Consider the following 12,267-nt stretch of genomic DNA (forward strand, 5'->3'; position numbering starts at 1 on the left):
AAAAAAAAAAAATAGAAATAAATATGTAATGTACCATCAGATTATTATATAATTAGCATTTTTTTTTTCCAAATCTATATATGATGAGTTTTCCTTTATTGTCATTAGAATATCAAGTAATCTTCGGCTTATTTTTGTAGAATATTTTTATGAATTATGTTTTAAGAACGAACAACATAGACAAAATAGATTTACGCAAATATATGATTTTAATAATGACCTAATGATATTCAGCATCGTATGGTGTCTTACCTGCTAGGATATAATTCTTCGGCTATGACGTGCTTTGTGAAAGACTGCCAGTTAAGTTTCGAAACTTTGTCGTATATGTAATCAAGCGCCCAGTCCAGGATGTAAGGTGCTTGCGTTTGATGCTGCAAGCTTATTCTATAAGAAAAAAAATGGTTAATTTCAATGAAATATCAGCAAGAATGTTAGTTAATATATATTCCTATAAACGGTAATGCCTAACACTGTTCGTTTTAGGCAGGGTATATTATATTTTATAAGTATAAAAAACTACTGATTCTCTTGGCGGTTGTACTCAGTAGAATCTACACCTAAAACCGGTGGTAGATTCACTTTATATAGCATTGTAAAAAAAAAACGATTCAAAAGTGCTCGGAAAAGCGTACTTGAATAAAGTATTTTAACATTTTAATCAACACCGCAGTAAATCTTATCACCAAAAGGTTTGAAGTACATTACAGAGTGGCATCATGCTACTCTAAACTGGTCTTGGGGATTTAAGTTGACAAATATAATACCAACGTATTAATGTGACTGTTCGCATCGAGCGGGTAAATTTTAGCGACGGGGCTGCGAATGACGTCACAGATTGGGAGCTGCAGCACGCCACAGTCGATCAGCCCCACCTTCACGTAATCCAACGGCTTCAACTGCAGACATAAAAATGTATTATTTAGGTACCTCATTTAGTTTAAATTATTTTATGACACTTCACTTCTTTGACGACCTCTGTGGTCGAGTGGTGTGTACACCGGTTTTCATGGGTACGCCACTCTGAGGTCCCGGGTTCGATTCCCGGTCGAGTCGATGTAGATTACCATTAGTTTTCTATGTTGTCTTGGGTCTGGGTGTTTGTGGTACCGTCGTTACTTCTGATTTCCATAACACAAGTGCTTCAGCTACTTACATTAAGATCAGAGTGGTGTATGTGATGTTGTCTCATATTTATTATTTATTATTCTTTTATTTTTTTTGATATAATAGTCCATTAACTCTGAGCAAGCAAATTTCTGTGGGTACCACTCACTCATAAGATATTCTAACACCAAACAACAATACCCGGCTCTGTTGTTTTGAGGCAGTGTTGAGTATTAATCATGCAATTGTCAACTATCTTATTAATTGACTAAAAAAGTAAATGCAATTAAATTAATTACAATTTAATTAATCGCAATTACACTTTTAATTGCACCTCGCAATTAAATTAATTTGATTAACGTAAGTCAATTGCAACTTACAATTAAAATAATTCAAGTCTTTTATTTGTTGCTATCATATTTATTTAACTACATAAAAAGATGGGGGGCACTATTCTACTACCCGGAACCACACGCCACACGGGTATATTGAGAGGGGACGTCCGCTCACCATCAGGTGGTCCATTTGGGCGTGCGACTAGCGAGTAATAAAATACATACCCGCTTGGCGACGAGCCTCCACTCGTGGCGGACGCGGTCGCACGCGCGCCCGCAGCGCGCCGGCAGCAGCGCGCACGCCGCCACGCGCGCCCCCCCGCCCGCCGCCCCGCCGCGCTCCAGTGCGCGCGCCTCGTGCGCCGACAGCTCCAGGTCTGCAACGCGAGCCGGCTTCTCAGTGACGCACTCGGAAGTCGATTTTGGTAACACTCCCGGTCATATTACATGACATTGATTTCCTTTCAAGTACGTACGAACAGACTTAGATTTTTATCAGAACACCCGCTGAGTTTCTTACAGGTCAGGTCAAGTTATTACACTTCTTCCGTTATTTATTCCTTGCCTGCTTCTTTCTCTTCCGAACCGGTGGTAGTATGTCATTTGAATATCAATACGGGTAATGCTTATATACTGAATAAAAGAACATGATTTTTTTACCGGATGATTTTTCCTATAAACTACCTACATCATTTTCGCATACCTAAACAATAAACATGTGAGAGTTTATCGTTCTCACCATCGGCTCTAATTCCATTTAATGAGACGAAAAGTCATTGTAAAGTAAAGTGTTGCAATAATATCAAGAATAATAGTAACCCATAATATAACTCACCGGAAGTTTCTATGAGGAGTTCTATGAACTCTATGATTTCATCTTTGTTCGAATCTCCGACATATCTAAATCTGTTAGTGCCGTTCTGTACGAGGATCACGGGTTCATCCTGTGCCACTTCACGACAGTACTTATCTGTGGTAGAAGTGCAGGACATAATGCCGAACTGAAATATAAAAAGTACTCTTTAAAATATACAAAAGACTAATAATAAAAAAAAATATGAAACTTCTGAGAAGTAGTAATTTATAGGATTATTTAAAACTATACAAAATATTTATTATATTTAGCCTTTATGTATAGCTTACGTGCATTAGTATGAGTAAGTAACGATTTTTATATAGCGTTTTAGTGTTTGTGAGAAGTCTAAAAGTAAGGTCAGCAAAAAATACAAATTAAATTATATTTTTTAAGAAAATCTTATAAAAAAAAGTCGACTATTTGATGTGGAGGGGATTAGTTACATCATATATAACAATTTATAAATTGAATATTACAAAACTTTTAAAACACATGACAAAGACGCCGAATATTCACTATTGGAGTAGAGACAGGCCAATCTGTGCTATCATTTTCTGGTGTTTGGCAAATTTAATAAGAGTAATATTATGAACTCTTATAACTTACACTGATTCCAGAGTCCAACAATTCAAAGCTAGCCTGAGTGAATGGTTCCTCCAAATGTTCCCAAGAGACTTCGTATGGTGCTATCAGTAGTACCCATGTGCCCATTTCTGAAAACAAAACAATTTTAATATTTATCAATGAAAGTAGAAGCGTTACGGTTAGCTACGCTGCAATGGAAATAATTGGACAGCAGTAGGATTTTCATAAGATGATTGTTAATAAATTAAAAAAAAATTTGATCGGATAAACACTAGTTATAAATCAAATCAAATCGAATCAATTTATTCAAGTAAACTTCACAATTAAGCGTTTTTGAATCGTCAATAATCAAATACTACCACCGTTTCGGAAAGCAGCTTCTAGCGAGAAGAAACGGCAAGAAACTCGCATAGTTGCTCTTTTCAAATAAACACATTTACAATGCTGTTATTGACAGTAATTAGCGTCTTATGATGGAACCTGAGCCTAACTCCAGGCGTTTCTTTCTAAAAAGTACTCTTTTAATGAATAGTATGATTTATTTATTAATTTAGTCTTAATAATATTTTTAAATTTTGAAAATGGTAAATTGATTATATTTTCCGGTATCTTATTATATATGCGTATACGTATATATTCGCAAACATATGTCATACGAGCAGTCTAAAGCTGGCTTCCCACGGCCTGATTTCTCACAGGTCAGACCGCGCCAGGACAGACCGATAGGCCATGGGAACCGTCGCATCTGATGTGTGGCCTGCGGTGGCCTGATGTAACCCGTTCGACCCATCGGAAGTCGGTAAGTTCAAAGGCGCGGCGCAGCGTGGCACAACGGTGCCTGTCGTGGCCTGTACGGGAGCGTGTGCGTCGGTTGTAATCGTTCATTTCACCTGCGGCCGTGCCTGAGAGTACACGCACATGATGGAATGGACAAACGAGCTGATATTTGAGTTTTTAACTCTTTATGAAAATGAACCGGCGCTTTGGAATAGTTTGTCGCCTCAACATAAAAATAAAAATGATGTCCATGATGAATGTCAGTCAACAGGCCGACAACTGCCGTGGGAACGCTCAGTACAGGCCGTGACAGGCCTACACAGGTGGGGCAGCGCCTGGTGTGGCCTGTCGCCTAGCGGGTCGTGGGAATCCACCTTAAGGTACGCTGCGTACCTGCGGCGAGCACGCGGCGCAGCTCGGGCGCGGACAGCGAGTGCAGCGCGCGCGCGGCGGCGGCGCGGCGCAGCGCGGCGGGCGCGGGGCGCGCGCGCTGGAAGGCGCCGCCCGCCTTCAACAGCGCCCAGCCCGCCGCGCGCTCCCACTGCAGCGAGCGGCACAGCTCCTCCAGCGCCGCGCAGTCCAGCACGCCTACGGGGTTACGCGACATTTATTCTATCCCGACAAAAAAAAATACAGACGAATTGATAACCTCCTCCTTTTTGAAGTCGGTTGAAAAGGGGGACTGAAACTTTGACACCGAAATGCACATAGCACTTGGGCTTCCGCCTTTGTCTAGTGGGAATTGTTATAAGGCTCCAAATGAAGAGATTTCGGGTTTAAGCCCTCCGTCAGGTTGATACAAAGTTATTGGGTAGTGTAAAATCTGAAGGCGGGTACACTCCCAGCGTTGGAGAGCACACAAATCATTGGTTCTACGCCTAAGCTCATGTTGGTATGGCGGTTTTGCCAATCCGTTAGATTATGAGTGAAATAAAGAATGCACCTGTGTTTACAGTCACACTTTTACACTATAATATGTTCATTTTAGTTGGTTTTGGCTCCCATAAAATTATCCGCCGTAACGGAAATGGAGAATGTTCACTAATTTTGATTATTAGCTATATATATAGTAGAAAGAGTTAATTCGATACGTCAATTAGTTTCCGAGTTATAAGTAAAACAAGTTGTAACGCACGACGCGGGCTGCCGGTGACGGTGTGACGTCATTGTACAACACGCTCAGTCTGGCTCACTTGCATCGCCCGCAATTGCGCGCCCGCGCCGTCGATATTATACCTAAATACTTTTAAAAATGTCCAATCCAAATACTAGGAAATCATGTGCTGTGCTTAAATGTAAAAATACAACTACCAATTCGCCGGAATAGTTGTTTTTTATAGTTCCAAAAGATGCTAAAACGCGAAAAATATGATAAAAGCTATGAAGCGATTAGATCGATTACAATAGCGTATTCATGGTATACCTCGTCTTATGTATTTCTCATCTATATCATGCACTCCCTGAGGAGCGGAATAAGAAAAACGACCTACGGTCGACAAAGTAGACTAGGCGATGGAGGTCATTTATTCCTTTCTGAAAGAAAACTTCAACTAATGTCAATTTTCTATTAGCGAGTTAATGAACCAAAAAAATTGAGATTTCGTTCCTGACATCAGAACGGTTAAAAAACACTTGCAAGAGAAGTATGGAGACGACATTCTCATAATAGAAAAACAAATCGTGATTGCATGGTGAGCTTGCGAAATACCGGTTTCAAAATACTCTTTGCGGAATGGTACGAAGAAAAAAAAGGATAATCACGAAGAAAGATTAAGAGTTATTCGCGAAGGTGCTGCGATAATCCGTGAAAAAGAAGAAAAACGTGTGACAAAAATGACCATGTGTAATTATGATTTTTTATAATTATTATGATTTTGTAGGTCGCAATAAACTCTATAAGTTTCATTACAGTAATTTTTCGATACTGTTTTTGTATCGAAATCTCGATAACGGTGATCGATACATGAAAAATGTATAGGACCTTAATTGTAGATCGTACGAAAAGCAAAAAAAAAGTATTCCATAAAAAATTTCGTATCTCGATAGGGAACCGAGTTATGATAAAAAGTGATACAAAGCGGCACGCTTCCCGCGCGGCGCGTTGTGAAATGACGTCACAGCACTCGCGTGGCTGTTAGCGGGACTCGATATGTTTCGAAACTTTGAATGCCTATAAAATCAAAACTACTAGGTTTTTTTAAGTAAAACAAAAACTAGTGTATTTGTATACGTACAGGCTTTACTGAGAAAAAAATTCAAGTGATTTGGCATACCTAGTAACATTCTCCATTGGCTAGACGACATCAATCAACTTACCAGAGCTATTTATATTTATTATATTAGCTATTAGAAAATTATACTAAAGATAAAAAAATATTTATTGATTATAAACATTTTGCACAATTTCAACCACTCGCATTTCATAAATCACAAGCTAAAATACTATTTGTGAATTTTAACTTACCAAAGTTCATTTCAGGTAATGCTATTCGCAATTGATGTAATAATAATGTGTCATCATCCTCTGGTGTGGAGAAATATAAAACCCAAGGAGTGTAATGTCCATTGCGAAGATTGTTTCTAATTTTCTGGAAAATATATTTTATTAAGCATCTATAACTTATTTGACATCAGGCATCTTTTATATCCTAGAGATGAATTCCTTAGAACTCCATGGATTCACCGCAAGGGAGCCCGTTTCATGTGCTAACAAGAGAAACTCAGAACTATTCCCAACACTTTCCACTTGGAGGTTTAAGGAAAGTATGTCAAGAAGCAATACGCATAATTCGCCTTCACTGATTGTGTTGTGAAGTATTTAGCCAAATTTAATTGGAGCCTATTTTAGATATGTTTAAATATAGAACTTTCTAAAGTTCTTGATCCTCAGTCTTATAGAAAGTCATAGAAATATTTTGCTGGTTATTTCTCTTGCTTATCGCCAAATTCTTACCTGTAAAGTTTTCAATCCGATTGTCTCTATTTTGGGTAACATTTCGACAACTTCTTTAATAATTTCCTTTTCATCTACGCTCGATATCTCTTTATGATTCTTATTGTATTTGAACACAATTACTGTTTCAGGGTTATTGCTTATACGTTGCCTAATACTTTCAGCTATGACCACAGTGGCAAGACCATTCTGAAAAAAAATAATCTATGAATAATGACTGTAATTCCATTTAAATATATATAAAATAACAATTATCTATCTTTATCTACTTATAATAACGTAAAAACTTATTGTTAAGAGCTATTAATATATTGACTTTTTTTGAGCCTTTTCTTTTGTTCTTCACATTTTAAGATTAATCCTTAATTAAATACATGTATAAAATTAAAAAAAGCTAATATATTTTGTACTTACAAGATGGTAAGCAATTCTCAAAATTGCATATTTGCCTATACTATCTTCATTTAAAACATATAATATAGGCTTATCAGTGTTCAAAACTTGAGTTATTGTGCCCACATGGACTCTACTGCGAACAAATTTTATTACAAATTCTTCAAGAGCATCAAATGTATGGGCACCATTGTAACGAAGATAATTTCCAGTCTTGCCCTGATTTAAAAAAAGAATTAAATTGGAAGACTTAAATTGGAAATCAAATAAAAAATATGCACAGTATAATTTAAACACATACTTACATTAGGATAAAATAGAAGTGTAGGATAGCTACCAATCCTCATATTATTGTAACAAAATGAATTATAATACTTGCAGTTTACAGCTCCTACATTTATCTAAAAGAGACATCATAATTGAAATTTATTGTTTTAATAGTATAGTAAATTAAATTGTAGCTAAACGGTAAAATAAGAGCTTACGATTCTCTCATAAACTTTAGCCAAAGTTTTCCAGTGTTTGGCTAAATTTTGACATGGAGGGCAGAACGGGGAATAAAAATTAATGAAGGATAATCCTTCACCCAAATACGAATCTGAAAAAAAATAACACATCAACAAAAACATGGTTATATTATTCTGAAAGGGATAATCTGGGAATATTAACATATTATATTATATTTAGCTTCTTAATCTATTTATTTGCTAATAATTAACAAATTTAGAATAAAACAAGACATTATGAAACAAGTGAACATAATGTAGAAAATAAAGAAAGAAAAAATTTAGACTATACTTACAGAAGCCATCTGCAGATAATGTTTTAACAAATGGATCCTCATGATATAGTCCATTGAAATACAAATCATTGTATTCACTTTGTGAATGGTAATCATATTTCCTAGTATATGATTGCTGTGATCCATATAAATCATATTTATGTCTCTTCTGAGGATCCTTCAGAGTTTCATAAGCCTCTGTGATTTCAAGGAATTTCTTCTGTTCACCTTTGTCCTACATAAAAATATTAGTAATAAAAATTTATAAATATCACACAGGAGATTCTTAATTTGAATTCAATGTTTTTTAATTATCATTAATATTTGTTTTTAATTTATCATTCCATTTTTTTCTATGAAGCTGTATAGTTTCGAGAATAGACTTTAAGTTAATGTGTTTAGATTGAATTTTCTGTGTCATTTCTGTATTAAATATTTTATCAGCAACAATTCATCAAGCCTCTAAGATAAGTGACCTGATTACACTTTAACGGATTCTGTATTATCATGTTTCATAAGAGTACAAGAACATGCAATATCTAATGTTCACCCACATTCTGCCCACACAAATTAAAAAACACATGCCTAATTTAATCCAGAATTTTCTAAGAAAAACTAGGAATTTACTACATTTGATACTCAATTTATAAAATATGGAGACTACAAAATAAAAAAGCAATATTTTCTATGGATAAACTACTTTTAATAAATCAATTAATTATATCAAACAAATATTATTAAAGATTTAGTTAAAATGTTTGATTTGAAGCACTTAATGATTTTTCTACAAAATTTGATTATAATCAAATTCTTTACTCACAGAATTTTTATCAGGATGTAATTTCACAGCCAGTTTTTTGTAAGCTTGTTTTATCTCTTGTGTTGATGCTCCTTTGGCTACCCCTAATAGTTCATAGTACGAGACATCGGTTAATGCACTTTTGGTTAGTATCAATAGGACTAGAATAAACTTAAGCCTGAAAAATAATAATAGGAAACACACTATATTTACAAAATAGTCCAATTTTATATTTTCCACTAAGTGTTGTTGTTTCGTACTTACATATTTGATTTACGCTATAACTATATAGGAATTGAAATCTTAAAAAAATATATATTATACGCTTATGGTACATAGGTTAATAGTTAATTACATTCAAGAATATTGTTTTCCCATTTAGGAATTAGGATTTTTTTTGAGAATAGAGAAGTACTATTGAATTTTGAAAGTTGAACTTATTTCTTTAATTTTGCTTTTGAAGTTTTGACATGTACGTTTTTAAATTATTTCTTCGTGGAAATAGCTAAGGCAATACATTATACTGCCACGTTTTATTAATTTGTAAAAAAGGTTAAAGTTTTAATCAGAATTTTGATAATTGTTATAGAATATGACTAAAACTTAATTATTTTATAGTCCAACTCCAACCATTTGCTCACTTTTTGAAGAAGTCTTTGTTAAAGCGTAACATTTATCGTTACAATCATTGACACTTATTGACATTATGTAGAATTGATTTTAATTCCGATCTTTAAATAAAAAAATAATAAATAAAAAATCGCTGTTTTGTTGGTAGTTTCTACGTATGTTTTTTTGTATTAAATAAAAGTTATAATTTTGCTGATATGTTAACTTTAAATACATTTTCATGGATTTTTTATGACAGATTTGTAGTATATATATCTTACATACACAAATATATTTTACAATTATTGAAATTTTATGATTTTTTTAAAATGTTGAAATTAAATCTTAACATTTTGTTTATAGCGTCAAAATTAAAATTAGTCAGATATCCTTCTCTTATAAATTAAACATATACGTAAATCAATACTAAAATAAGCTTTTTTTCCTAATCTTAATACATAATAATAAAATTCATGTAAAAAAGTAAAAATTTTATTTGGTTGTTCAATTTGCGGAACACAAAAGTCAATAATTTAAAAATATTATTTTTTTTCTTAAATATGGCGGTATTCATTATAAATTATATTAATAATTGATTTGCTGGAATAGATTATCCTGTTTTCATTCACCTTTGTAAAGGTTATTTTTGATTTATTAATTTGCATGTCATAATCACTGAGGCCCATAATCTAATATAATATTTATGATGTACCGAAAGATATTAATTATTGCGTTTACAAAATAAAGAACTGGTAATGTTTACGAAATTAAAATATGTAACTTATATTAAATTAAATATTATCTTACATTACTTTTTATTTTATTTATTTATTTATTTAACTCTTTATTGCACACCAAATATACATAAAGACACAAAATATATTTTCATACAAACGAAATTGGCCAAGCAAAAGGCGGTCTTATGGCTTATAAGCCATTTCTTCTTAATTTTTATACTACTTTTTTTTTAAAATGAACAGTGTGGTTTTACTGCAACTGGCAGCAAAAATCGTCGAAAATTCTGTGATTTATCAAAAGTTGTGCATTTAGTAAATTGGCAATTTATCGGTATATGTATGTCTGTATATACGCTATGAGGAGTATGAGGCAGGGCCGTAGCCAGGATTTCACTTCGGGGGGGGTTCAGGGGGTTCGTGCTCCAGAAAAAAAGCAACAGGTTTATTTTAAAATAAGCATAAATATATTAAAATTATACATAATTTATACGGATTTATTTTAAAAGACAACCTACGACATTTTACGTTATACGGGGCAAACGAACAGGAGGCTCCACTGATGGAAAGTGATTACCACTACCTATGGACATCTGCGGGGCTTGCAGGTGCGTTGCCGACATTTAAGGAAGGAATATGCCCCGTTTTTTTAAGGTTCCGAAGTCGTATCGGTTCGGAAAAACCGTCGGCGAAAGCTGGCTGAGTTGTTGCGCAAAGTAGAAATTTTCTTAAAATCGCGCTTCTGTATATTTTTAAAAATCAAGGTGATGTACGTGAAACTTTGAATTTTGACGAGATATCCGAAGGTGAAATCTGATTTTTTTTTATGGTTTAGGTTGGCGGACGAGCAACAGTGTTGGTTAGTTGGTCACCCATAGATAAGAAGCTGTAAGAAATATTAACTATTCCTTACATCGTAATTGTACCACCAACCTTGGGAACTAAGATGTTATGTCCCTTGTGCTTTTAGTCACACTGGCTTACTCACCCTTCAAACTAGAACACGACAATACTGAGTACTGTTATTTGGCGGTAGAATAATTGATGCGTGGGTGGTACCTACCCAGACGGGTTTGCACACAACCCTACCACCAAGTAATTATTCCTTGGAACATTTCCCGTGGAAAATTCGGTAGAAGGTGTGATGAGTGATTCCAACATCTCTGCGCAAAGCCAAAGAATCAAGCAAAAGGTCCGAAAAGACTTGATCGTCTAGAATTCGAGCCACTCTGCGTTGGATACGGTCAAATGGAAGGAGCTGGTACTGGGGAGCACCAGCCCAGAGGTGTGAGCAGTACTCCATGTGAGGTTCGACTTTGCGCCTTGTATGGCGATGGGCCGACATGAAATCCTGTCTTGACTTGCTGAGGACACCAATATTTTTTGAAGCCAACTTGGCTTTGGCTTTCAGTTGACCGCAGAACTAAACGAGCCTTGAATTATCTACGTCCCGTATACCGATACTAGCTGTGGCGCCTATAGGAAACTTCTGAAATCGTGGAGATACGACAAATTGTAATTTTTTTTAGCATTAAACGCGCAAACTTTCGTTATGGGGTTGAAGTGGAAGTTTAGCCGAGGGTCCGTAGCTTCTTAGTGAACCGGTGAAGGGAGCCGGTCTACTTCCCAGCCATCAGATATGTTAATAGAGTAATAAAGCAATCATATATGGATTAGTCCATTCCTAAGTTTAGCACGCCCCAGTCCGAGAATTTGTATAATGAAGACTCGAATTCAGACACAAGTTTGTTCCGGTTTTCTCCGGCCTGTGGGCGGTTTATGAGGTGCACTGTCGTCTGCATAGCGATAAATGTTACAGTAGTCACTGATATGTAGAAGAATCAGAGTGGGTGATAGACCGCAACCTTGTGGAACTCCAGCATTAACGAATTTTAAATCAGAGCATTCATCAAGTATAACGAATTCAATGCTCCGATCTACCAAAAAGCTTAATTTCCCGGAAACCCGTAGTAATTACTCTCAACTGCTTCCATCCGTCTATGAGTAAGCTAATCTAGAAGATCATCGGCTGAACGCCCCCGACGAAAACGAGAAGGAGGTGATGGCTTATAATTAATTGGACGGGTCTGGGCGGTTGCCTTTTTTAGGGATCGGATGCACCAAAGCAGTCTTCCAGAAGATACTCAATTAAACATACAGGGTTATTGGTAATTCGACGTATTCTCGTTAGGAGGTGATAGGGATGACTATTTGCAATATTTTTAACCACCATATGCATCCTGTAAAAGTGAACCATCTTTGAGTTATCACGTTTTTTTAGTTTTTTTTTCAAAATTTGTCAAAACTTCAAATATTTATTTAAATAAAATCTACTTTT

At 35.3% G+C, this 12,267-nt stretch overlaps 1 protein-coding gene across 1 annotated transcript in view; it reads right to left on the reverse strand.

The window, feature by feature from the left end:
- Positions 1-12,267, reverse strand: part of LOC124531784 (dnaJ homolog subfamily C member 10-like) — a 70,751-nt gene that overhangs the window by 3,112 nt on the left and 55,372 nt on the right. Inside the window, exons 12-25 of the mRNA XM_047106309.1 lie at positions 8,608-8,764; positions 7,809-8,022; positions 7,492-7,604; positions 7,312-7,407; positions 7,028-7,225; positions 6,614-6,802; positions 6,125-6,248; positions 4,054-4,248; positions 2,905-3,011; positions 2,238-2,443; positions 2,182-2,189; positions 1,668-1,819; positions 772-899; positions 253-387 (exon numbers count right to left, since the gene is read on the reverse strand). Coding sequence (XP_046962265.1) covers positions 253-387; positions 772-899; positions 1,668-1,819; positions 2,182-2,189; positions 2,238-2,443; positions 2,905-3,011; positions 4,054-4,248; positions 6,125-6,248; positions 6,614-6,802; positions 7,028-7,225; positions 7,312-7,407; positions 7,492-7,604; positions 7,809-8,022; positions 8,608-8,764 — 2,022 coding nt within the window. The remainder of the gene's footprint in view (positions 1-252; positions 388-771; positions 900-1,667; positions 1,820-2,181; positions 2,190-2,237; positions 2,444-2,904; positions 3,012-4,053; positions 4,249-6,124; positions 6,249-6,613; positions 6,803-7,027; positions 7,226-7,311; positions 7,408-7,491; positions 7,605-7,808; positions 8,023-8,607; positions 8,765-12,267) is intronic.

This window comes from Vanessa cardui, chromosome 8, assembly GCF_905220365.1.
Source record: "Vanessa cardui chromosome 8, ilVanCard2.1, whole genome shotgun sequence".
In the NCBI taxonomy this organism is placed as follows: domain Eukaryota; kingdom Metazoa; phylum Arthropoda; class Insecta; order Lepidoptera; family Nymphalidae; genus Vanessa; species Vanessa cardui.